This window comes from Leucopleurus acutus (assembly GCF_964270905.1).
Source record: "Leucopleurus acutus genome assembly, chromosome: 2".
Taxonomy (NCBI): Eukaryota; Metazoa; Chordata; class Mammalia; order Artiodactyla; family Delphinidae; genus Leucopleurus; species Leucopleurus acutus.
Genome location: NC_139143.1, coordinates 163,373,134 through 163,400,410, shown reverse-complemented (window position 1 = coordinate 163,400,410; position 27,277 = coordinate 163,373,134). Strand labels below are relative to the sequence as shown.

General features: G+C 46.0%; 1 protein-coding gene across 2 annotated transcripts; it reads right to left on the bottom strand.

Annotated features, from left to right (window-relative positions):
• Positions 1–13: 13 nt before the first annotated feature.
• Positions 14–27,277, bottom strand: GNL2 (G protein nucleolar 2). Of its 2 annotated transcripts, none has more exons than XM_082833296.1 (16): positions 27,127–27,277; positions 25,349–25,433; positions 24,283–24,377; positions 22,000–22,139; positions 18,426–18,610; positions 14,405–14,471; positions 13,120–13,278; positions 11,796–11,909; positions 8,181–8,309; positions 7,358–7,462; positions 6,412–6,570; positions 6,090–6,203; positions 2,923–3,386; positions 2,476–2,558; positions 1,744–1,895; positions 14–848 (listed from the first exon to the last, which is right to left on the bottom strand). In XM_082833296.1, exons 1-16 carry the CDS (start codon positions 27,188–27,190, stop codon positions 699–701), a joined length of 2,265 nt encoding a protein of 754 aa, XP_082689422.1. In that variant the 5' UTR covers positions 27,191–27,277; the 3' UTR covers positions 14–698. The 2 variants fall into 2 exon arrangements, with proteins under 2 accessions (XP_082689422.1, XP_082689423.1); XM_082833297.1 differs by having other exon boundaries at positions 26–848; positions 1,744–1,829.

Below are 27,277 nucleotides of genomic sequence, written 5' to 3'. Positions count from 1 at the left end.
TGGATGAACTGCAGTCCAACAAGAACCGCTGTGTTCCACTGAGTCAAACAAGCCCTCTACACTCTAATCTCAAATTTGAAGTCACAGCTTTTACCCTCATCCAGGTGTCCTGAGGAGTTAATCCCCAGATTCCACTAAAATGGCCTGTCTGTGCTCTGTCATTTTCATGGGAAAGAACTGTGGTCACTGAGATGTGCTAGTCCCATGACTCCTTGACAGTGCAGCACTCGTGGCCTGTTAGGTTCCCCTAGCAGACTCAACGACGGACAACACAAGCTGCTGTGGCTTTTTCTTCGTATTTTGAAGCCTAGGCTCTGCACACGACATCCCTAAAATTTTCTTCTTTTTACAGTTCTATTCCAAAGAGCTTCTGTTCTAAATTGCTCATTGCCAGTACAAAAGAAATACCACACTCCACACTTTCTAGACCTCAGGCCTGTTTCTGTCAGATATCTCCATTTGCTTGAGGAACTCACAGGGCTAATTCAAGTGTCCGAAGTTCCAGTGGACCCCATCGCTGAGATCCTTGGGGGTGAGGGGCTTATCTTTATTTTCACTGGCACTGGTGAATGGTTTCAACTGTCAAATCTCAGAACAGATGCACCCATGGCCTTCGAAATGCCAATTGGGCATGAAGAAAACGAACAGAGTTTCTAACTGCATATTTTTGTAGAATTTAATAAACAACTTTTAAAACGTTACTGCTTATGTTTCAATTTCTTGTGTCTGTGTTTCTGCCCCTCTGAGTCACTGGTCTTTTTGTTCCTGTTCCTGTTTTTCACGTTGTGTGTTTCATAGTAGCGTACACCGACTTTTCTGGATCGTTGCTGCCGTGCTTCTCGCCTCCGCTGTAAAAAATGGCGCACACACACAAAGAGGGAAAAAAAACAATCAAACAGTGAAAGTCATAAAACAGGCCCCTCTGTTTCTCTGTGTTCTATTCCCACGCTGCTCCCACAACTACTGGAAGCAGCACCAACAAGGGAGAGTTCACCTCACAGACCCAAGTCTGCACTTCCATTGTGACTTGTGACCACTCCAAGTTAGATTGTCATTTGGTCCAACCCTCATCCAACGCTTGAATCTTTTCTCCTGAACTCCTGACAAGTGGTCCTCTGGTCTAAGGCTGATCACTCCACCTCCGAAGAGGGCCCCCTCCAGCTCTGGAGAGCCCAGTTACAGAGCTGAACTTCACAGAAGGCGGTGATCTGTCTGCCTACACAGCCCTGCTCCTCACGTGTCATTTCCCTGAGGCCACATAAACCCAGCGGACTCTTCCAAACAGTAGTCCACGTGTTTGGGGATACTGACCAGGAATTCGTAAAACAAGACATAAACTCAAGGACCTTCATGCAGCAGCCCACTCCTTGATCCTGTTTCACTGACCTCAACTAGGTCACTTAGGACTGGGATTTCTTTCTTCTTTTTTTTTTTTAGCGGTATGCGGGCCTCTCACTGCTGTGGCCTCTCCAGCTGCGGAGCACAGGCTCCGGACGCGCAGGCTCAGCGGCCATGGCTCACGGGCCCAGCCGCTCCGCGGCATGTGGGATCTTCCCGGACCAGGGCACGAACCCGTGTCCCCTGCATCGGCAGGCGGACTCTCAACCACTGTGCCACCAGGGAAGCCCCAGGACTGGGGTTTCTTGATTTCAACTCTAGACCATTAGTTTCTGCAAGAGTGAGTCTTAAGAAATGGACTTCCCCTCTCTACACCTGGGGGACGTTTCAGACCAAAGCACGTACTTCCTTAGATGTAAGCGTCCTGCGAGCTTTGTTCGACTGCTCCTCCCCCCTCTGTGCCTTCCTCTTCTTTCCCTTCCTGGTAGGTGCTTCCCCATCTGCAGCTGGCTCCTCCTCCCTCTGTGCCTTCCTCTTCTTTCCCTTCCTGGTAGGTGCTGGAAACGAAACACAAGCACACACAGAGGAAAGAAACAGGAATTTTTAAATTCAAAATGTGTCTGAATCCTAAGGTGGGAATGAGCTTGTTGTGCTGGAGAAGGCAGGCAGAGGCCGGTGTGAAGGGCGTGTGGTGAGCAGAGCAGAGCAAAGCAGGACGAGGCCGGAGGCTGCCAGACCTGCGGGTGCTGAGTGGCCTTGGCGGGGTTTGCGTTTGTCTTGAAAACACACTCAATGTAGGAGCTAGTAGTCCAACCACAGAAAGAATAAATACATGAACCATCCTACCCCCAGAAAAAAATTTGTCTTTGGACCCACCCTTAGATTACAATGTTCATAATGTACTCTTTTGAGAGGAATTTTCCCAAATCACCCATTTAACCCCAAGACATGTGCAGAATAAAAAGAAGAAAAGCCAATTTGTGTGATAAATAGTAAGTGGAACCAGGGTTACCTGCCAGATATGATAAATATCTGTGTGGATGACAGTAAAAGAGATACTTTGGAGATTAAACTTGGATTCCCCAACGTTCTAAAGATGCAAATCACATCTACATGATTTTAATACTTTAACTGTACCTGTATCTTCTACATCTTCTTCAGCTGTTCTTCTCTGTTCTTCGGATTTTGCAAAAACCACTTGACTCAGTCCCTTGGATATTCTGTAAGGGGAAGAGTAGAGCAATGAAGCCGTCCAACATTCCCCCCCCCCGCTGCCCACACAGGCGCTGACGCAGGGACCATGACAAGCTCGCAGATTAACGAAACCCCGCTGCCCCTTCACGTGGTTAACACCATCGGTAGAAGCAACATTGTTTTGGCGGCTCCTGGGCATTTGTAAAAGACAGAACTATCAATACTAAGCTTCTCATACTTCAGGCAGTTGAATTTGAAAAACGTACAGATCACTTTTAAAAACCGGCAATACCCTCCCCTGCCCTACAAACACACTGGCTCCAATCCTCGCGGCAAGTTTCTGGGAAAGGAATGAGCAAACTGCAATTCGTGAGGAGATGAGGACGCTACCTGACTGCTGAAAACTTCTTAGCTTTGGCTTTGTTTAAAAACCTCTGGTACTTAGCAATCTTCTCATCCAGGGCTTGAATAACGGCCTTGGTGTTGCTTCCCGCGTGTTCTTCCTGGGACTTTGCGTAGGACTCTTCCTCTTCGTCTCCTTGGTGCTCCTGTTCCTCCTCCTCCTCCTCCTCCCTCTCCGCGGAAAGGCTCTCCAGCTCTTCGTCAATATCAGACATCTCCAGAGGAACGAGGTCATCCCCAGAAAACTGAGGCACGACGTTGATTTTGCCGAAGTTCTGCCGGACCCGCGCCACAATCCGCTGCATTTCTGAATCGGCGCCACCGCGGCCGGGCTCCTCTTTTTCCTTCTCAGTGATGGATTCCGACTCCTCACCTACAGTGTCTGTGACGCCCTCTTCTGGGCTGTTCTGGGCTGTTTCTGTGGCCACTTCCAAAGATGAGGAGGATGGAAGCTAGTCAGGCCAAAAAGGGGTGGGGTGGGGAGAGAAATGGAATCAGAAAATGCAAATTGAGTCCCTTTTTTAAACTTTATTTTATATTGGAGTATGGTTAACAATGTGTGTTAGTTTCAGGCGTACAGCACAGTGGGTCAGCTACACATACATATGTATCTATTCTTTTTCAGTTAGTCCCTCATTTAGGTTATCACAGAATACTGAGCAGAGTTCCCTGCTGAATTTCTGAACTTCCATACCTTGCTCTCAAATGAGGCAGTCCTCTTCTCAGGACTAAGGGCAAGTGTCGAAAGCATGCACATCTGAGTCATATTGTTAAGCTATTTTTAAGTCAATGTGCATTAAACCCTGAACCCAGCATGGAAGGATCAGAGGAATACAGCTACGGTCCCAAAGGATGCACCAACCCTGAGTATTTAGCCATCAAAACCAGTCAACTCTACACTGTAGACAGGGGAGGTTCCCTACACTGTTCCTGGGGACTGCAAGGAATGGGGGGTGCTGAGAAAGCACATCCCAAATGAGCACACAGCTTGGGACTTCCCTGGCCGTCCAGTGGTTAAGACTCCGTGCTCCCAATGCAGGGGGCACGGGTTCAATCCCTGGTCATAGAACTAAGATCCCACACACAGCACGGCCAAAAACAAAAGAAGAAAAAGGGTAATTCCAAAGGAGCACACACTGTAACAGAAGAATGAAGGCCCAGCTGAATGCTGAGGGCGATCGCAGCACTAGTTTAGAAAGTGTGAGGGCAGAGGAGAGGCACTGAGGAGGCACCTCGAAGGAAGGAAGGTGTGAGGAAAGAGGAGGGAACCTCCTAGGAGCTCAGAACGAGCCCGGAGGCGGCCTGTTTCGGGGAAGGGGCGGAGGGAGCGTGGGCTGGTGGCGCGAGCCCTCACGCAGCTGACGCAATTGTGCACTCACAACTGAGGCTCGCAGAACTCAAGGGATTTTCCAAAGGCGAAGGTGGCTGCGCGAAGCACTAACTGCATCAGGAATCCATGAAGTTCAGGAAACTGTATACAAATTCGTATGTACGTTTCCGTGCATTTTTCTGGTAAGGTGGATTTCAGCCTTCGGATTCTCAAGGGGGTTGCTGCCACCACCAAAAAGAGGAAAGGAGGAGAATCCCGGAGCGGGGGTGGGGGACGACAGACATTGACCATCTCAAGTTAACGACTAGACGTGGAGGAAGAGTTAGAGAAAGCCCGCCGTTCCCACGCAGGGCCACATGGGAGCAGGGGCGGCCTCTTTGGGTCAGAGGCCACGGCCACGTGGCCCGCCCGCGACGTCCTCCTGGAGCCACGACACACCAGGCTCGCTCCGCCTCGCGTGCTGCTCCCCATGCCTGCAACGCTCGCCTCTCGTGACACCTGCGGAGCTCCTGCCTCCCATCACTAGGGCCCCCCCTCAAAGGCCACTTCCTCAGAGGCCGTCCCTGACCACCCCACGTACGAGGCACTGCTCTCCCACAAACCCCTACCCCTGCTTTAGCCTCCCTCACAGCAATCAGTACGTTACATCCGTATCTGTTTACTACGTGTCTCCCTGCAGGACGATAGAAGTGCGCATTTGGTCCTTGACCCCCAGTTCCTGGCACAAGAGCTCCTAAAACCCTTGGAATCTCCCGGGTTAAGACAGGGGTGTCTTGCTTTTGTTATTTGTAATAAGGCCCTCTCCCCCAAAGTTATGCTAATGAGATGACTGTGGTGGGACCTAGCTTCAGACTGGGGGCTGGTCACCGGAGAGCCCGAGCAATTGCTGAGAGGGCTGGAGACTGAGTTCAGTCACCAGTGGCTGATGATCTGGTCAACCGTGCCTACATGATGAAGCCTGAACTTACACACCTTGCATACAAACCCTTAAGGACGGACGGGCTCTGGGGAGCTTCTGGGCTGGTGAACACACTGACGTGCTGGGAGGGTGGCCTGCCTGGAGAGGGCACGGAAACTCCACACCACCCTCTACCCCGTACTTGGCCCTATGCACCTCTTCCATTTGGCTGTTCCTGACTTGTATCTTTTGTAATAAACCAGTAGTCATAAGCAAACCACTTTCCTGAGTTCCGTGAGTCTTTTCAGCAAATTATCAAACCTTGAAATGCTGGAGAAAATATTCAAACTGGAAATTTATAGCTGACAATGGAAACTCTGGGAATGGAGCCCGGTGAGAGAAAACCAGAGAAATATGGACCCAAAAGACTAGCATGGAAGCAGAACTTAAAGCCACTTCTTCAAGAGACTTGGCTGAGCTCCGACAAAGACCCTAGAAATAGACTTTCCCTGAGCATCCACTGTACCACTCTCCTTTCCCACCTGACCACGAGCTTCTTGAGGGCAAGGACCACGTTCGTTATTCCTATGCTCCCAGTTCCTGGCACATGGTTGGGCATAATGTCCATGAAACAAAAGCATCTTGGAAATGCCTGTTCTTCAAGCAGAAGACACAAACACCACAAGAGCACTCACATTTAATGAGCCCTCCTTTCTCAAGGCCCTGAACACTGGCATTTACACTCACGCTTCTATCATACAGCTACTTCCTGGTCACCCCACCACCAGGTCACAGCAGTGGCACCCTGGGATGGGAGACACTGCAGCTGAAAGTTCTACCCTAAAGGGAGAAGACAGTGGTCCAAAGACACACCACACCCAGGTCAGTAACCATGCCTCCCGAGAGAGGGGTCCACCCTTCTCTTACCTGGGGGGCTACAGGGGGCTCTGCATTGGGCGGCTTGACAAAGAAAGGAATCCGGCCCCTCTGCCAGTCATTGAGGACCATCTTCCCCACAGTCCGCAGGTCAGGCTCTCCACCCTGAAATGTCGCAGGAAGAGGCCCAATTAAATTCAAACAACAAAACCACCTCCTGGTTTGGAAGCACGGCGGTGGTCCCAGTTGGCACCATCTACCTGCCAAGTTTCGCACTTCATACTGCTCACACATGCATATATAAAAGGTCCACACCACACACGCACACACCTGCAGCACGTCCCAGTCTGAATTCTCACAAATCCTGGCTTACCTTCAATAACTTCCCTGTTCGGAAAGCTAGCTTCTCAAGAAAGTCCTCAGCGTTCTCCCAAGAATCAATTTTGTATGTCTTGCTGATATATTCTGGCTTTGCTCGTTCAAGTACGGCACCAATGTGGTCTTCAGGAGTCTTAATTTTTTCAACTTGAACCTAAATGTTCACAGGAAAGCTCTTGCTTACAAACTTGATTATGGGAGGAGTGAAGTTCCCAGTGTTCTCTGTAACCATATCTGAAAACAGGTTTCAACGCCTCAAAGCAAGCGGGGCCTGGCAGGAGCTTGGCCTGGAGGTGGCGAGATGCAGTTGGCTGAAAGGAGCGCCATGGACAGCCGACCGCAGCCGCGGAGCCCAGAACTCAGCTCTAACCTCGGCTCACCACAAACTGACAGTGTGACTTCCGCAAGTAGTTTAAACTGGAACCCTTCGTGCTACTGACTTGCAGAAATGGTTAAAAGTCCACCCATCCCAGGACACAAAGAGAAGGGAATAGTTTAAGAAAGAAGGGGAGGAACCGCACAGGATGCATAGCCAGAAGCACTGGTTAAGGTTAAGTGGAACCATTTAAAGCTCTCGGTCGTCTTCTGAAACAAGTGAGGAAATGACCGAGTTCCAAAATGACTCAACCCATAAACCCATGAAGATGAATTATCTCTAAACATAAACAGGCCCTGCTTCCCTTTGGAGCCCGTGTGTAAACGACAAACTCTTTTGTGGGATGACATTGACCAGACATGCCCACGGTTCCACTAACTCCTCAAACAGGCTTAAGTGGAATGGACAGACTGCCCTGTTCAGTGTCATGTTCCTCAAGTTTGGTCAGACAGGCTGACCCCAAACTGTCTGCTGAATGAGTAAAAAGCAAAGGTATCCAGAGTTCCCCACAGCACGCTGGCCCCAAAAGGCAAACAAAAGAGCCTCTCGGGACCAAAATACTCACGACTCCTTTCAGCACAATGTCCGTCTCTGAGTCCTCAGAGGGGTAAACCACACCGGGACAGTCGATAAGGAATATCCGGCGCATCAAGGTAATATACTGCCAGACCTAAAAAGCAGAGACTTCCCCAGGTCAATCCCTGAAAGCAATTTCACAAACTCCTGATGCTCAAGAAACTAGAGAGGGGGGTAGCGGTCAGAGAGGAGCAGCCTGCTGCGTGATGAAGCTCCAAAGCTCCTCTCTTTGGGCTGCGCATGAGGCACTTCCACGAGGCATAAACCGTAGTTTCCAACAGCTAAGGGTCTAAAAATAATGCAGAGGCAGGATCTCCATCTAGTATTGTGCAATAATGTCCAGTCAAGCTTTTTCTGATTTTTAAAAGTACTCCTGGAAGCTTAATACTGCTTGGCCCCTGTTCCTTTCAGCAGAACCATGGTGCGCCCCAAATACCCTGTGTTCCAGGGTAGGACCCCCAACCAACAGAATCTACCCTAAAATTGAATTTTCTTTCTTAACCCAGGCACCAAATATTCTTGGGTTAGTTTTGTTTATCAAAGCAAAAGGCTGCAGTGACAATTTAAAACAGACTCAAACGGCACATACCGAACAATGCCAAAGTCAGGCAGTGGCACACAAAGTACTCTTAGTCTTATCAAAAAGGGCAGAAACAGCTCCAGGACGTTGCCAACTATTATATGGAGACTAAACTCCCAATGGCGATCTTCACCCAAGAGAAGCAGAGAGACATCTCCACGTCCTGAATTATCACCCTCCATGGAAGTAAAGTTAAGTCAAAGCAAATAAGACCCCCTCGAGCCAGACATACCTTTGTTTCACCTGCAATGGGGGCCACATTGCAAACTTTCTTGGAGCGCAGTGTGTTTATGACAGAGCTCTTGCCAACATTTGGATAGCCAATGAACCCCACGCTGATCTGTTTCTTGTCAGTGTGCAACTGTTCAAAAACAAAGAATACACACCACATACACGCAGAGTGAACATCCCATGGCACAAACAGGTTGTGTTACTTTGCTACCATAAAGAATACAGTACAAAACTATTGCTACAACTTGATTTAAAACCCAGACACGCACCACCTGCATAGTCTGAGTGGGCTGCATACACATACTCTTTAATAAATCAGAGGTGAGTCAGCTCCTCGGTCACTCACGTGAAATTACTCTTGAATGTTTTAAGGTTAAAAGTACGTAGGTTGAGAAACAAAGGAAGAAATAGCTTGTTAGTCATCAGTTTAGAAGAACACCATCCCCTGATAAAATGTCTTCAGGGAAGAGAACCTTAGCCGATGCAGCAACCGGCAATCCCACGACCCATCCCTCTTCTTCTCTGCACAACATATTTTGCATTTTCACTGCTAAAAGTAAACAACAAAAGAAAAGAAAGGCAGCTTCAAAAACTAGATCACTGGGTGAAAGTCTCAAAGAGGCAGAGCTCAGGAAGAGTCTACAAACGGATGGGGACTTCTGACTAGAGACGGTGGACTGCACATCCCTGCCCACCTCGCTCCCTCCACAAACTCCACTGGAACCACAGCCATGGGAATTAACACACACACACCCATAGAGCCAAACATATAAAACCAAAGCATGCGCTGGAGATGAGACAGAACAAACTCATGTGTGATATTAACAGAAGACTAGCAGTTAAAAAGTAGTATCTAACTTGGCCCCACTACAAAATATGAGAGCTACATGGCTGCAAAGGTAGAAAAACTAAAAATGCAGCAAATATACTGCCAATGAATCAGGAAAGACCTTGGGAATCAGCAGTACAGACCCCTCTAAGGGTGGGACTGAAATCCAGAAGACTGACCAGTGGACCGTCTGTAGAAATAGTCGCACCTCTCCTTCCCCTCCCTCGCCTGGCATGGGTGCCCAACTTCTCTACCCCAGAGCCTTAGGAGAGATAATGACTCTTTTGAAACCCTGCATGTCTGAAAATCTCTTTAATTTTCAGACCTGAAAGGGACCCTAGATTTAGAGATAACAGTAATTGAAAGCAAGTGTTCCCAGAGTGATTAGTTGAAAGTCTAAATATTGAATAGTACAACCCCAGCCTCCTACTCCCACTGAGTTCCCAGAACCCTGGCAGCCAGGTCTATATACGCCCAAGCTGGAGACAGGAAGACTCCTTTCTAGGGAAACTCACAGGCCCAGGAGTAAAGACCTACAGACGGGACTTCCCTGGTGGCCCAGAGGTTGGGACACCGTGCTTCCACTGCAGGGTACACGGGCTCGATCCCTGGTTGGGGAACTAAGATCCCACATGCCGTGCAGTGCGGCCCAAACAAAAAACCCACCCTACAGATACTGACATCTAGAGTGTCCCCCAACAAAACACTGGGTTTCTGCCCAGTCACCTACAGTGAAATCTCTCATTCAACAAGCCCACTCCCTGCATAAAGCCTCTCTAGCCTTTTTTGGTGGCTCTCTCTTAAATGAGTGGACAACCAAGAATAACCAGACATCTGAAGTGTGACTCTACTAGAAAAGACAGAAAAACAGCAACTTGGAGGAAACAGTGTCAACGTACGAAAATGTAGAGGAAAATTTCCAAATACCACTATCATTGTTCTCAGAGACAGAGAAGCCAGTGCATCCGTGAAACAAGAACAGGCTATAAAAGGGAGCAGGGCAATTCATAAACAAGAGCTTTCAGAAATTACAAATTAAAAGTGAGACGCAAAATACAGTTTGCGATAGAACAGCTAAATGATCAAGTCAAGGAAACTTCCCAGAAAACGGGGTAAAATGTCATAAATGTGCTGAAACAAAGAAAAGATAAGAAAATTCAAGAATCGGGAATTCCCTGGCGGTCCACTGGTTAGGATTCTGCGCTTCCACTGCAGGGGGCACGGGTTCCATCCCTGGTAAGGGAACTAAGCTCCCACAAGCCGCGAGGCGAGGCCAGAAAAAAAAGAATGGAAATTCAAGAATTAAACCAGGACATAAAACCAGATTCCTGAACAAGAACAGAGATGAATGGGGGCATATGGCGTGGGGTGGTTTCCAAAAAACAGTACAGGACAAATAACGGACTAAAAGTCCCGTCCATGCCTAGCTCACTGAACAATAAAAGACCCACCTTAAAGCACATCATTGGGACACTGTAAAGCAGGAACTTTTTTCAAAAAGATCTCAGCCACAAAGGATTAGGAGTCCGAACAGTCTCAGATTTCTCAATGGCAACATCGGAAGCCAGAAAACAATGCAATGTGGTGTCTTCAGCATTCTAAGAAACGGTGTGAGGGTAGGATGAAGAAATTTACAGAATTCAAGGTCTCGAAAAATGTTCCTTCTAAGCACTCCTTTTCAGAAAGCTTTTGGAAAACAGGTTCCATCAAAAGGAAGGAGTAAACCAAGAAAGAAGAGGGATCCAGTGAACAAGAACAACACAGGGAACAGCCATGGGAATCCCCCATTCAGAGGACGGGGAAAGGAAATCCCAGGAAGACCCGGCAGCAGCCTGGGCAGCAGCCAGTCCACCTGGAAGGGAGGCGCCAGACACTCTGAAAGTTCCCACGCTACCAGAGGATTTGGTGATATGCCAGTGACAAATAAAACGGAGCTACTTAACACCAGATAAAACAGAAGGTCCTATTAGAAAGGAATTAAAATCATAGCATTGTGGATCAGCAAGGACTGACACTTCAGTCATAATAACCTAAACCCTGAATGAGTAATAGTTGAGCCAGATGTCGTACGAGGACAGAGGGAGTGGAGAGGCGGGACGGGGGCAAGACATCTAACCCTCATTTTCCACAGTAGGAACTTAACAAATACGTAAAACTGAGGGGGGTGTGACATCAAGACACAGATTCATAAGCATATATAAAAAATACGGAAAAAAACACCAGAAGTAACAGCTATGAGTTGGACGAGTTCCTTCTGGGAAGTGGGGAAGGGTGGGACAGAGGACAGGTGTCCTTGTTAGAAGCCAGGTAAGATTAAATGAACACACAAATACAAAGTTGCAGGTACAGAACATGAAGCTGCGAGAACACGTGCTTTCAGGGCCTCCCTGAGGAACTAGCATCTGACCAGGGATCCGAGGCTGGGGTTCAGCAGGGTGCCTCCCAGGCAGAGGGAAGAGAAATGCACAGCCCGGGAGCCCAGAGTGGGGATACACTGTGGGGAGGGGGCCCGTCGTCATCATCGAGCAGAGGGTGGACCATCCGGTGCCAGGGACATGGCAGAAAGGGAAGTGACGTTTGTCAGGGATGGGGGTACAGGCTGAGCTACAGAGTATTTCAGAATCCCTGAGGCTCTGTGAGTGTTCACATCTCCAGAACACACTGTCCTCACTACCGAGAAGATGTGGAAGGTGAGGCTGGTAACTCTCTGACACACCCTGGGAAGAGAAATTCTCACACAAACCCACAGCTGTCCAACTCCAGGGGGGACAGGTCAGGTCGCAATACCTTTCCAAACTGCCGCAGAAGCTGAATAAATGCTCCTTTGCCAAAGGAGTTAGTAAGACTTGCGTGGAAAGCAAGCGTCGGGTAATCTTGGGAGAGGATGGCAACCCATCGTTTCTAAAGGGAGAAAAGAAAAGAAGCTGGTAAACTGTGAGCTGTTTATTTACAACATAGGAAGAACCAGAGCTTGAATAACAGGATGGTACTTCAAATACACAGTTGTCTAAGGAAGATGTTAGCTGTAAGTCTTTGAAATATTTTTTTCAAGTATGACAGTTGATGCTTTGTCTTTTTTTTTTTTTAATTTATTTATTTTTGGCTGTGTTGGGTCTTCGTTGCTGCGCGCGGGCTTCCTCTAGTTGTGGTGAGCGGGGGCTACTCTTCGTTGTGGTGTGCGGGCTTCTCATCACGGTGGCTTCTCTTGTCACAGAGCACGGGCTCTAGGCCCATGGGCTTCAGTAGTCGTGGCATGCAGGCTCAGTAGCTGTGGCACTCGGGCGTAGCTGCTCCAAGGCACGTGGGATCTTCCCGGACCAGGGCTCGAACCTGTGTCCCCTGCATCGGCAGGCGGATTCTTAACCACTGCGCCACCAGGGAAGCCTGTCTTTTGTCTTATAAACACAAAACAATATTCCAAAAATGCCTTCACTGCTACTAAATGCAACTAATGTAACATAATGTGAAACAGACCTGGGGCCTCGGCAGCCGCCTCTTCTGAAGGGCGCACACCATTCATCCTGTGGGCACTACAGCTGTCCCACTGCCAACCATCAAGGGTCAAAGGTAACTGCCCAGGACTTCCCTGGTGGTGCAGTGGGTTAAGAATCCGCCTGCCAATGCAGGGGACATGGGTTCGATCCCTGGTCCGGGAAGATCCCACATGCCACAGAACAACTAAGCCCGTGTGCCACAATTACTGAGCCTGCGCTCTAGAGCCCGCGAGCCACAACTACTGAAGCCCGCACGCCTAGAGCCCGTGCTCTGCGAAAGAGAAGCCACCGTGATGAGAAGCCTGCGCACTGCAACGAAGAGTAGCCCCTGTTCGCCACAACTAGAGAAAGCCTGCGTGCAGCAACAAAGACCCAACACAGCCAGAAATAAATGAATTAAAAAAAAAAAAAAAAAGGTAACGGCCCATCATCAATGAAGCTGATTTTAGTTTTGTCTTCGATGAGGACACTTGAATGACTACACCCTCAATAGTGCAACACCTTAACTGCTGCCCCAACTCCTAGAGACCACGACACTGACTTATTCATGGGTAACTCAGAGCCTGCAGAAGCCGTGTGGCCTTGGTCATCTGTTCTGCATTAGCAACTGTACTTACCGTTGCCCAGGTTGGAACAAGGTCACATTTGTTAAGAACAAAAATGAGGTGTTTCCAAGGTTTCTCCTTCTTCAAGTAAGTCTCAATGTGAAGGGAACGGGTACCCATTGGATCTCTAGCATCAAGAACTTGAACTACAACATCTGATGAATCTATCACCTGCAAATTCAAAGAGGCAAAAGTGACTTGCTACAGGAGTACAAGGGCAAAATGAAAGAGAGAAGACATTTAAGGGAACCTGGGAAAAATAAAGCAACAATAGAGATAACCTCTCAACAGTCTTATGAGGAGAGCAGGTGGTAGCCAATCTCAAAGCCCAGGGATCAGTACTCAAAAAATTGTTTTCATCCTGTGAGTATCTGAAACTTGTTGAATTCCAAATAGAACTAGCTTGCATGAAACCAGTCTATTTCACGACTGCTATGTATTAGTGAGCAGAACCATTTACTTCTTTTTTAAAAAAAAATTTTATTTATTTATTTATTTGGTTGCACTGGGTCTTAGCTGCAGTTCGAGGGCTCCTTAGTTGCAGCAGGCTCCTTAGTTGTGGCATGCGAACTCTTAGTTGCTGCATGCATGTGGGATCTAGTTCCCTGACCAGGGATCGAACCCAGGCCCCCTGCACTGGGAGTGCAGAGTCCTATCCACTGCACCACCAGGGCAGTCCCTCATTTACTTCTTAGACCTCTAAGCTTCCATGTTATAGATTTTGAGTATTTTACAAAAAAACTAAAAAATTTTGTGTGCTTTCGTGGTACTAGTTTCCTATCATGTTATATTTAATTACGTGACTATGCTTGAAAGTCTTCGTTACCGAGAATATTACTTGAGTGCGGACCTAAGACTCAGCCAGCTGAAGAGAACTAGACCGGGACTCAGGAGACACAAAGCCTCTTGTACTAACTACCTGGGTAAGCTGGGGAAGGTATTCAAGCTTTCTAGACTTGAATTCTCACCTGTAAAATGAGAGGGCTGGACTAAGTAACTCAAAAATTCTCATGCAGCTCTAACCATGTATAATAAATCTCAACAGGAATATCATTTTAGCAGGTAATCCAAAGAAATATTAACAGAGAATATGTGAATCTATGCCATGTGGTTGTTACTATTATATGAGTAATAAAAAAATGCAGTTATCTAGAACAATGGTAGTACGCACACGGACATATCCATCCTGGAGGTGGAATTTGTATTGACAGAGCTTCAATAGATCCAAGTCAGTTTTCTCATATAAGATCATGAAAGCCAAAGGAACCACTCAGTGAGACAGAATTTAAAGTCTTACCTTGTAGAGTTCACCCCATATTCTTTTAGACTGTCCCTTTTTATATATCTCTTCTTGGGCTTCATTTCTAAATAAGAAAAGACCCAAAGTGAGCAAACGAAGCACTATAAAGATTAAAAGGATGTTTTAGGGAAAACACCATGTGCCAAGGGAAAGCGGTATCAAAACTAGTATCAACATCACTAATTATTAGAGAAATGCAAATCAAAACTACAATGAGGGGCTTCCCTGGTGGTGCAGTGGTTGAGAGTCCGCCTGCCGATGCAGGGGATATGGGTTCGTGCCCTGGTCCGGGAAGATTCCACGTGCCACGGAGCGGCTGGGCCAGTGAGCCATGGCTGCTGAGCCTATGCGTCAGGAGCCTGTGCTCCGCAACGGGAGAGGCCACACCAGTGAGACGCCCGCGTACCGCAAGGAAAAAAAACAAAAAAACAAACCTACGCGGTATCACTTCACTCCGGTCAGAATGGCCATCATCAAAAAATCTATAAACAATAAATGCTGTAGAGGGTGTGGAGAAAAGAGAAGCCTCCTACACCGTTGGTGGGAATGTAGATTGGTACAGCCACTATGGAGAACAGTATGGAGGTCCCTTAAAAGACTAAAAATAGAGCTACCATATGACCCAGCAATCCCACTCCTAGGCATATATCCAGAGAAAACTATAATTCGAAAGGATGCGTGCACCCCGATGTTCACTGCAGCACTATTTACAATAGCCAGGACGTGGAAGCAACCTAAACATTCATTGACAGAGGAACGGATAAAGAAGATGTGGTACACATATAGAATGGAATATTACTCATCCATAAAAAGGAATGAAATAGTGCCATTTGCAGAGATGTGGATGGACCTAGAGATTGTCATATAGAAGTAAGTCAGAAAGAGAAAGACAAATATCGTATAATATCATTTATATGTGGAATCTAGAAAAATGGTACAGATGAACTTATTTGCAAAGCAGAAATAGAGTCACAGCAGTAGAAAACAAACTTATGGTTACCAAGGGGGGAAGTGGGGGTAGGATGAATTGGGAGATTGCGACTGACATATATACACTACTATGTATAAAATAGATAACTAGGGCTTCCCTGGTGGCACAGCGGTTGAGAGTCCGCCTGCCGACGCAGGGGACGCGGGTTCGTGCCCCGGTCCGGGAAGATCCCACATGCCGCAGAGCGGCTGGGCCCATGAGCCATGGTCGCTGAGCCTGTGCGTCCGGAGCCTGTGCTCCGCAGCGGGAGAGGCCACAACAGTGAGAGGCCCGCGTACAGCAAAAAAAAAAAAGAGATAACTAATGAGAACCTACTGTACAGCACAGGGAACTCTACTCAATGCTCTGTGGTGACCTAAATGGGATGGAAATCTAAAAGAGTAGATATATGTATATGTATAACTGATTCACTTTGTTGTACAGCAAAAACTAATACAACATTGTAAAGCAACTATACTTAAATAAAAATTAAAACAAAACAAAAACAAAAAACAAAAAAACAAACAAACAAAAAAAACCCAACTAGTTGTAGACGGACCAAAAACTGACTTAATTTAAAAAATGACTATATCCAAATGCCCATTGACAGATGAATGAATAAAAATAAATGTCATGTATACATAATGGAATACTGTTCAGCAATACAAACAAATAAAGTACTGATACACGATACAACATGGATGACCTTGAAGACATTATGCTAATGAGATAAGCCAGATACAAAAGGACAAATACTGTACAAGTGCACTTACGTGAAGTACTATTCAAGAGAGAAGTCAAACTCATAAGAGACAGAGAACAGAATGGTGGTTGCCAGGGGCTGAGGAGAGGGGGGAATGGGGAATTAGTGCTAGATGGGTACAGAGTTTCAGTTTGGGATGATGTGAAAAAATTCTAGAGGTGGATAGTGATAATGGTTGCATAGCCATGTGAATGTACTTAATGTCACTAAATTGGATGCTTAAAAATGATTAAACTGGGACTTCCCTGATGGCGCAGTGGTTAACAATCCACCTGCCAATGCAGGGGACACGGGTTCGAGTCCTGGTGCAGGAAGATCCCACATGCCGCAGAGCAACTAAGCCTGTGAGCCACAATGACTGAGCCTGCGCTCTAGAGCCTGCAAGCCACAACTACTGAGCCCGTGTGCCACAACTACTGAAGCCCACACACCTAGAGCCCGTGCTCTGCAACAAGAGAAGCCACTGCAATGAGAAGCCTGCGCACCGCAATGAAGAGTAGCCCCCCACTCGCCGCAACTACAGAAAGCCTGCACACAGCAACGAAGACCCAACACAGCCAAAAATAAATAAATAATTTTTTAGAAAGATTAAAATGGTAAATTTTGTTATGTATATTTTACCACAATAAATTTAATTTTAAAAAAAGCAACTATAATTAGGCAGTCTGTCACAGAGAATTATGAAAAGGAATCTGAACCATAATCCACACTCCACAGCTCCCACGTAGAGTGAAACTTTCTTGATAAGGTTGAGAATCTGCTCATTTACTAGCCTCAGAGACATTTACCCAATGTCCCTGGAACAAGAATAGTTTTGTTTCTCCCCCACTGCCGACTGTACCCTTTGGAGGTGGAAAAAATTCAAATCAGCAGAAGCATACAAGTCCAAATAGTTCTAAGAATAAATGAACTCGCTGCCTCTTTTTGCTTGGCCTCGAGTGCCTTGACTTTACCTCTAGGAGGCCCAGGGCTAGCGATGGACCGAGGACAGCACCAAGGCAGTGGCACTGCAGGCAGGGGACAGCACCTCTCCGCTAGGGCACCTCAGGAACACGTGAGGGAGAACCAAGAGAACTAAACTGGTAAACCCTTTCTGGAGGGTAATAAGGCAGCCGCCTATCAAAAAACTGCATATTCTTCAACGGCATTTCCCCTAAGAATTTATCTTTGGGGAACAATTAAGAATGAGAAAGAATTAGTCACATTGATGTTTTACCTTAGAGTTGTTTACCATAGGGGAAACCTCTGAACAGCATAAATGTCTAACCATGGGACTGGCCACAACAAAAACCTACTCTGACATGAAACATTATATCACTGTTGACTAAGAACTGACATGAAAAATATATTCTTTTTCTTTTGTTTTGTTTTTTGTTTGTTTGTTTGTTTGCGGTATGCGGGCCTCTCACTGTTGTGGCCCCTCCCGTTGCAGAGCACAGGCTCTGGACGCACAGGCTCAGCGGCCATGGCTCACGGGCCCAGCCGCTCCACAGCATGTGGGATCTTCCCGGACCAGGGTACGAACCCGTGTCCCCTGCATCGGCAGGCAGACTCTCAACCACTGCACCACCAGGGAAGCCCCTGGAAATATATTCTTAATAATTTAGAAAAATATATTAAAATAAAAGCAAGTTAAAATACAGTCTTAAAGTATTACATTTATAAATAAAAACATCCAGAATAATGTATATATATACATATATATCCTTAACTGATCCTTGACCTTCTTTTGGGTATGAGCCCCTATGAAAGTATGATGAAAGTTATGGATCCTTCTTCTCCTCCCTTTCTCTATAAACAACAAAACTCCACTTCTTTTATGCGTGTACATAAATTTCCCATATTATCTTCAGAGGGTCACGGAAACCTCAAAGGCCATCAGTGAACTCCTCCCACCCCCAGTGGTCCAGAGGAAACCCTGATATTCACCAAAATATTAACAATGCTTAACATGAGTAGTGGAATTATGAGTACTTATTTTCTTTTTGCTGTATTTCCAATTTAACTATATTTTAAAAATTTGTCTATGATAGAATATACTGTTATTATTATGAAGAAAGTGTTATTTCTTTTTATTTGGGGGGGAATTAAGAGACCAATGGTAAACAAGCCACCTTAGATTATCTTTAGTCTGGCCCCAACCAGTTTCACTAATTTTTCTAGTCTAAGGGAAGATCTCCACCTATGAGATAAATCACCGAGCTTCTTGCAGGTAAATAACTGTAAAGAAGATGTCCATTGCAGAAGAGCAAATGAGGAGATGTGCATGAACTTTAAAACTGTACCTCACACCAGTGTCTTCAGCTACCAAGTCGCGATCCTTCCCCTGGTCATAGCTCTCAGTGGACACTTCTGCATTTTCGATAAGTGACTGCATATCACTTGCAAATAAATTTGGTCGCTTCCTCTGTGCTTTAGGGCCAAATGTAGTTTCAAAGCTTTCAGTATCAAGGATGTGCACCTTTGAGTTCTAAAGAGAAAGGAGAATTACAGGTAACACTAAGCAAAGCACTGAGAAAAAGCAAAAAGTTCAAAACCTATCTGGGAAAGGCTTTCTGCTTTCATTTTTGCAAAGCTCAACCCATACCAAAATCTACAACATGGACGCAGCCTGACTTCAAATCAGAAATCCTTGTTTAAATAGCAAACGCACTTGTTCCCCTCTTCTGAAGGCTCTGTAAGCTTTCCTGGAGAAATACAAAATACAAATAGTCAAAGCAAATATGAATAACTGTGTGTAAGACTTGCCAAAAACTCTGCTTTATTTCATTTATCATAAACTTTAGTCAAATGTAATTACTGCTACAACGCTGAAAATTAACTTCTTTTTTCTGACCTTTTTTTTTTAGCTTTCTAACAAGTGCATAAAATTCGCCAAATTCACAGATTTTTGTCAAATTTGTGAGGTTTTTTTTAAGCCAACTGTAGGGCCTCCCTTGTGGCGCAGTGGTTAAGAATCCGCCTGCCAATGCAGGGGACGCGGGTTCAAGCCCTGGTCTGGGAAGATCCCACAGGCTGCGGAGCAACTAAGCCCGTGCGCCACAACTACTGAGCCTGCACCCTAGAGCCCTCGAGCCACAACTAGTGAAGCCCGCACGCCTAGAGCCCGTGCTCCGCAACAAGAGAAGCCACCACAATGAGAAGCCTGCTCACCACAAAGAAGAGTAGCCCCCGCTCACCTCGACCAGAGAAAAGCCCGTGCGCAGCAACGAAGACCCAATGCAACCAAAAAAATAGTAACAATAAAATAAATAAATTTATAAAAAAAAAAACAACTGTAAATGCCAACTTTTTCTTGGAAGTTAATTTCTTTTATGGCTAAAAGGAATTGCTTGCTTTGTAAGATGCATTTTAGTTTCAGATAACATTTTTCCTAATTTAGGTAACGTTTTTATTAAATGCACATGCAAAGTCTTCAGATGAAAAACATCTAGCAGAAGTCCAAAATAATAGTTTAGATGTGATAAAAGGAAGCTGATCCTAGCTAGAACTTGATGTGCCTGTAAAGGAGTTACAGGCAGAGGAATTTTTGAAACAGGATGAAAGTCAAACTCTGAGTTAGGATCTATCACGTAACAGTGTGTTAACAGCCGGCAGAGAATATCCTCAAAAAAAACAAACACCCTCTGCCCCCAGTACAGGCTCCTCTGTAAGCACCAGCTACGAAACACGGAAGAGAGAACAACCCAGTGGCTTCTGAACTTAACAGACACCTCTCCAACTCCTAAAGATCCTTAAGCTATTATCAGAGTCTCTAACCCATCTCTTAGTTTAGTTTTACTCACTACGCTCCAACAAGGGAACATCCCCAAACAGAACAGTCACGTTTTACATGAGAACTAGGTTCTAATGTCACTGGGAAAATTATGATCAAAGTTATCCTTGAAAATCTCTCAGCCTATAACATACAATATACCTGGACCTGTATCTATAAACCTGTACCTTAGTAAGTACAAGGTGGTAATATGTCTATACACTAAAATATAGAGACAACGTAAGTTACAGTATTTCCACTGTAGTACTGCTACAGAAACATAGTAATTGTAATGCACATACAGGTGAATGTGCAAAAGTTAAAAGCATATCTGGGGCTTCCCTGGTGGCGCAGTGGTTGAGAGTCCGCCTGCGATGTAGGGGACACGGGTTCGTGCCTCGGTCCGGGAAGATCCCACATGCCGCGGAGAGGCTGGGCCCGTAAGTCATGGCCGCTGAGCCTGCGCGTCCTGAGCCTGTGCTCCGCATGGGAGAGGCCACAACAGTGAGAGGCCCGCGTACCGCAAAAAAAAAAAAAAAAAAGCATATCTGATTTGACTCTACTGTGCAGCAAATCTCAGAATCAGATTTCATAATGAGTAGTAGATATTGCACTAAAAATAAAACAGGTAAGGTTTTGCAAGGCCAGAGCAGAAAACTCATCAGTTACTCTGAGTACCTGTCTGCACCAAAATACAAACTGCTGCAGCTGTGGGCCCTTCATTCTATGCGTCAGACATTTAGGAACTGAATTTTAGAAGCACTGAACAACTGCCACGGGCAACAAAGCAATAAATCCATAATAGAACTTCTCTGTTCTTCTCATAAACAGGAGTCAATAGTTTGTTGAAAGATGGCTTTAGGGAGGACAGCGAGAACAAAGGAAATGAGCAACTTGTCTGTCGTTCATGAATTACACTCACGTGCTTCCCTGAAAGAGAACAGTCACTCCACTAATAGGTGGCATTCTTCTAGTCTGTCATAAAACAAAGCATAATTGACAAAACCTGAGGCAACAACCAGGCCTTGGGTTTTACTTTGTTCTGCAAGTAAACGCTTTTCTTTGAACTGTTTAATCCGTGTTTAATCCATGTATGCATGTCAGTGTTTTCTTCCCCTCCTCATGCTGGAACTGAAGCTCTGCGCTGTACTTATGTACATTTTTGGGAATTACTATTCAAAGCAAGTAAAAATGTGTAGGCAGGCATTAGGCCATTTCTTTGGTTCCGTGTGAAACTAATTCCAGTCAAGCCAGATACGGTCTTTACTGCACTTCTAACTTCAATGATTAACGACCAATCTGACTGGCACCCTTTCCTTCAGCTGAAAAGACTCTCTAAGGAACTCTCAAGAAGCTGAAAGTGCTCAACACCAAAGGTCTCCCTCCTACCAAGCCAATCTTAATTCTATGTTTCCCCAAAGTCTGATGGAACTACCACTTAAACAAGCTTGCTTACCAAAAACATTTTAAAATAGTATTGCTAATAGCCATGATCTATTTAGGTCTAAGTCAGTGGTGGCCTAAGTGCTCGCCATGTGCCAAGAGCCTCACTGGATGTTTCATCTGCATCCGGTCACCCGAAGAGGGGGTCACCTTGACTTACCCGTCAGGGAAGTGAAAGCTCGCAGAGAACCCTAACTAAGGCTGCGGGAAGGGACGGAGCAAAGATTAAAATTCAGGCCTGACGGGATTCCCTGGTGGCGCAGTGGTTGAGAGTCCGCCTGCCGATGCAGGGGACACGGGTTCGTGCCCCGGTCCGGGAAGATCCCACATGCCGCGCAGCGGCTGGGCCCGTGAGCCATGGCCGCTGAGCCTGCGCGTCCGGAGCCTGTGCTCCGCAACGGGTGAGGCCACAACAGAGAGAGGCCCGCGTACCGCAAAAAAAAAAAAAAAAAATTTCAGGCCTGACTCCCAAGCCTGTGCTTTGGGCCACTACTATGCCACTGAACTTCTCCGACAGAATTCGGTTCATGCTAAAGGTGAGACCCCTAACAAAGGTGAAAGGAGAAGTCTCGGAAAGCAGGCACTATTCTCTATGGAAAAACAAGAGCAAAGTATGGTAGAGAGGGATGTGCACGGGTGGCCGGCGACATCCTCCATCTTACATGAGGCCGGATTCCATCATGGAGAAGAGACATGGGTAACTTGCTTTGCTTCATGACGACTTTGTATGGATCCTTCAAGACCGCGTCCATTTCCTCTTGAAATTTTTGTAGCGATGACTGCTTAATCACACGTGTATTTCCTGTTTTACAAAAGAATGTTGCTGTTTAATAAATAGCTCCTCACAACTTCCGCCTCCATCTTCCCAGGGACACAGTGAAAGGTAAGATTTTATTTATTTTCATTTTTTTAACATCTTTATTGGAGTATAATTGCTTTACACTGGTGTGTTAGTTTCTGCTTCGTAACAAAGTGATACATATACATATGTATCAGTTATACATATACATATGTTCCCATATCTCTTCCCTCTTGCGTCTCCCTCCCTCCCACCCTCCCTATCCCACCCCTCCAGGCGGTCACAAAGCACCGAGCTGATCTCCCTGTGCTATAAAGGTAAGATTTTAAATTGCCCTCACTTACCCAAACACCTGACACATCCATCCCATGTAGCCATTTTCAAACTTAAAAGAAGGAAAAAACCAGAAAACAAAAACCAAAAAAACTGCCTCTCCTGCACTCATACACTAAGAACTAATCCACCAACCCAGACACACAAAGGGTTTCAATAGTTCTCCAAGTCCAATTTCCTGACTGGATGAAACTGAAAAATAAACATCACTGAATGGAACTGAGATCTGACAAATGTCCTACTTCCTGCTAGATCTGGCAAAGAAATTTGGAGCCAATCACAGCTGATCAGTTAGCATACTCAAGAGAATCCCGAAGCACAGCACCTAAGAGTCACAGCTCTGGTTTTTAGGGTCATTAGGGTTTGAAGGCACTATTAAATTAACCAACAAAGCCCTGCAAGGGAACAAAATGAAAGTATATAACACTGCTTGGAGAACACCTTGGAAGTGAGAGATCGTATTCACTAAACAGCGCATTGCAGCACAAATGCCAAACTCAAGGTGAAGACGAACACACTGGCGGGGATGGTGACAATGACAACGGTTAAAGCTTCTATTGTACTACTTGCTGGACTCTATTCTAGGCACTTTACATAAGAGTATTTATTCATTTAATTACCACAACAGTCCTACGCAATAGGTGCTGTTTTTATCTTCATTTTACAGATGGAGAAATTGATGAGCAAACTTAAGAACCTGACCATGGCCCCAGATATGGCAGAACTAGGCCTCAAACCCAGGGGGTCTGGATCTAGTGTCACCGGACCTTGCCACCATGCTAAAGGCCTCTTGAAGGAGTTCTCTCGGACACTTTTCTGTGCTATAGTTTCCTAGGGGGTACCAATCCCACCAAGAGACGTACGAGATGTGCAAAGGTAGTTGCCATCTGCCCCCCAGAAGAGAGGTCAAACAGCAGGCAAAGAATGTGGTCTGACCATCTGATGTGCCCACACAGCTGGCAGTGGCTGAGGGAAAGGCTGAAAGCCCCCACAGAGATGAAGGTGGAGTTTCCAAAGGAAGAAATCCTGCTTCCCCAAGGCCTCTGGAGATACGCTATTCATTCCTGGGAAGGACCAACGAGAGGTCCTTTCATTGTCACTCAGTCTAAATACAACCCCACTAAGAAACAGTGTTTCAGAGGAATTTTAGGCTAAAGGCACAAACACGCCTGCAAGGCACCTCTCAAAGTCACCTCTCCAGGTGACTGGAAATTAGGAGAGGAGAGTTCTAATGAATGCTAGTCATTAAGGATGATCTCATCTGTCTAAGAGGTTCACTCACGGTGAACAATGATGGGCTTTTTTCAAAAAGAAGTCATTTATGGAAGCCACCGCCACGACTTTTCCCTGCACTTTTCCCACGGTGGGGACTTCTTATCTCATCCCTTTCTCATACTGTCCTTGGCAGTTCCCCTCACCCCAGATACCTGCCTCTTATTTTTATTTATTTATTTTTGGCTGCATTGGGTCTTTGTTGCTGTGCGTGGGCTTTCTCTAGTTGCGGTAAGCGGGGGCTACTCTTCACTACAGTGTGTCCAGCTTCTCATTGTGGTGGCTTCTCTTGTTGCGGAGCACAGGCTCTAAGGCGCACGGGCTTCAGTAGTTGTGGTGCACAGGCTTAGTTATTCCGTGGCATGTGGGATCTTCCCAGACCAGGAATCGAACCCGTGTCCCCTGCATTGGCAGGCGGATTCCTAGCCACTGCGTCACCAGGGAAGCCCCCAGATACCTGCCTTTTAGATACCTGAACATTCTACTCTTTTTCATACAGCACACATTTTCTAGGGTAAAAGTACCAAAGGACCACACTCACCAAACCACTTAATGTTCGGCTCCACTCTCGCCACTGTGCCAGAAACCACCGTTGACTGATACTGCAGAGGCTTAATCACTTTACCACGGCTGTTCCTGAATTGAGGAAATAACAGATTTGGGTTGACAACAGAAGAAAGGCTACAGCAAAGCTGGGTTTACAGAATACGCTTTCCATCAAAAGGACCTCTTTTTTTTCCTCCTTCCAGTTTTAAGTGATCATGAAATACAGATTTTGGTAAACAAAAAGTACTTCTACATTCAAAACAGACTGCCCCAAAGCCACTTAACCTCTTGCAACAGAGCACGTAATGATTCCTGCTCGATGAATAACGACTAATGACCGTGTTTAAAAATCTGTTTACTGTTTGTTTGCTTTAAAAAAGAAAACTGCATACTTGAGTCTTTTTTGGATAATTATTTGAAGGCTAGTTTAAATGAATTTTAAGTAGAGGGTGATTTTTGCTGGAACTCGAAATTCTAAAACAAACTGCAGAGTAGGTGACTAAGGCAGATTACGTTCATTGACATTTGTGTTTTAGACACATCTTTTAGAACGGATGAAGAATCCAATTACCAAACAAATTGAATAAGACAAAATAAGACCAGGGCGCAAAATGCCACACTCAGCAAGCCCCTGTGGTAGAGGCTGCCTCAGCAGATCTGAGTTGTGATGAGTTTCCAAGTGCCACAATGTTGTGATCTAAAGTCTGTCATTAGAAAAAACAAGTTTTCCGGCCGCTTTCATGACACCATCCTACATGCTTTGTTAAAGAAAAGCAGATTTCTATCTGACAGATATGTACCTTGAGATTTAACATGCCATTTGTGTAGGCCGAGGCTGTGAGGAACAAGGCTGTTGTACAGTACAGTGACACAATCACTATTTCACCCCCTACTGCGCATGTCTTTAACTCAAAATTCAGTTTATCATATAAAACGGTATTTGAAAATACACTACTCCTACCTGGGGAAAGTGGGGGTGGGAATATCAAAGGCTTAACAGGTGTCAGCTATAAGTCAAGGGCAGGAAGGGAAGGGAAGAGGACACCAGCGCCCACGCTCACCTGCGCTCCTTCTGCCTGTACATATTCAGGCGTCGGATTGTGGCCCGGTCCCTCATGTTTTGGCCTCCTGCTCCCTCAACTCGATCTAGGAAACACAGAAGTGGAATGCACACTATTTGATAGCCAACAAGTCTAAGTATAGCCATTGCTTCAAACACACCAACTAGTTCACTCGAAGCAGGCAAGCTGCCACCTCACTGCAAAATCTCCACTTTCTCCACGTGTTGCTCCAACAAAATCATTCCTGGAAGCTACATGGTATGACAGAGTTGACCTAATCTGGAACCCTCCGTAGGACTGTGTTTGAAAATGATAGTAGGTAATATTTCTGAGCACTAATTATGGCACTGTGCTATCCACATTATAGGCATCGTCTCATGTAATCCATACAGCAATCCTACCAAGAGGGATGCATTCTCCCCATTCTGCAGGTTAAGACACTGAGGCTCAGTGGGCAAGCATCTTGTACGAAGATTTTTTGTACAAGAGCCAGAATCTGAACAAAAGCATCAGATCACCATCTGTGCTCTTAACCACTAAGACACCTACCTCTGGGGCTCAGTTTAACAAATACTGAGTGCCTGCTACAGGCAAAGCATCACGAAGACTACAATTCTGACACATAAGTGTTCCTAATGTACCAGTTTCTTAATTTCCTAATGTTTGACCTTAGTTTTATCAACAGCAAAATAGGTAGTAATTCTTGCCTCACATCTCAGAGAGAAAGAGAAGGACAAATTAGCATAGTAATACCGGCTTAGCTTCCATTTGGGGATGCCTTTAAGTCATCTGTCTTGAAGTCATGCAGTAGAAAACAGGCAGAAATCACAGGACTGGCAGCTCTACTGCTCACTACGTGTGCCAGCTGTGACAAGACACTTCCCCTATTTTGGCTCAGTCTCTTCACCTATAACATCATGATCTCTAAGGGCCTCTTCAGGTCTAACGCTGTCAGATCCCAGTCTACACAAACTGAATAATTTATCAGCGGTCCAGGTAAAACATTCAACATGAATTAAAATCAAAAACTTTAGGCCATATTTTAATATGTTTTATTAACTAAACCCAAATGGAAGGGACTCCCCCAAAGGCTATCTTGTTCATTCTGTGGTGGAACCTCAACAAAACTCATACACATCTTCAAAAACATCTTTACTGAAACAATCGTACTTATCTGCAGCATTTTCTATGCACTTTACCGGATGCGATGATTCCAAGATTTGAAATCCAAATCATCATGGGATGATTCCAAATCTACTAGCCCTTTCTCATTTAAATGGTCAAAGCTAAGGTGGTAGGCAAGTGTGGCCAAGTGTAAAGGGCCAGCTGGGTCAGGCTACATCACTTTTAGTCTGACTTTGTCTAATTTATAGTACTTCTAGTAATTCCTTGAGCTGGAGAGCTGGACTCATACAAGACTGAACTATATTGGGGGAGGGGCTTCAACACCTGACACACACAGGGACCCAAGAAGAGGTCAAATTTAAGTGTCCCTTCCAACTCAGAGCTTCCCAGTCTCTGCACCTCACAGGTGGAGATGCCCCATGGCTGCCAGGCCTGAGTGTTCACTTTCCCGGCTTTAGAGCTGGTGCCTGCCATCTAGCCTTGACAGGCGTGCAAGACTGAGCCCTCCTCAGGGCCTATAAACAAGTAATCATCTTCTCCCTTCTCATCCCCAAAGGCCACTCTGCTTGAGGTCACTCCAAGCAAGGCCACCCGGTGTCCCTCCCTCCAAGCTTCCTCCAAGCCCCACCCTCCACGAGCCCCGCCGCCCGTACCAGGATTTGTGCTGGCTTTAGAGGGGTTGATGGTGCTCCGTCCTTTGTACTTGGGCTTCACCATCTTGCCGACGGGACGGGGACCGGAGCGTTGGGTCCGGCCTACGTGGGGTAATAGAGCTCGTAACTTCCCAAGCCGGGACGAAACAAC

Bases quoted from the DNA above. Each gene is read 5' to 3' on its own strand.
- GNL2 (XM_082833296.1), bottom strand. From the start codon at position 27,190: ATGGTGAAGCCCAAGTACAAAGGACGGAGCACCATCAACCCCTCTAAA. The intron at 18,611-21,999 runs GTAAGATGGAGG...CTTTCTCTTTAG, and splicing joins ATGATGGAATCCGGCCTCAT to AACTCAAAGGTGCACATCCT. The intron at 11,910-13,119 runs GTAAGTACAGTT...TTCTCCCTTTAG, and splicing joins TTGTTCCAACCTGGGCAACG to AAACGATGGGTTGCCATCCT.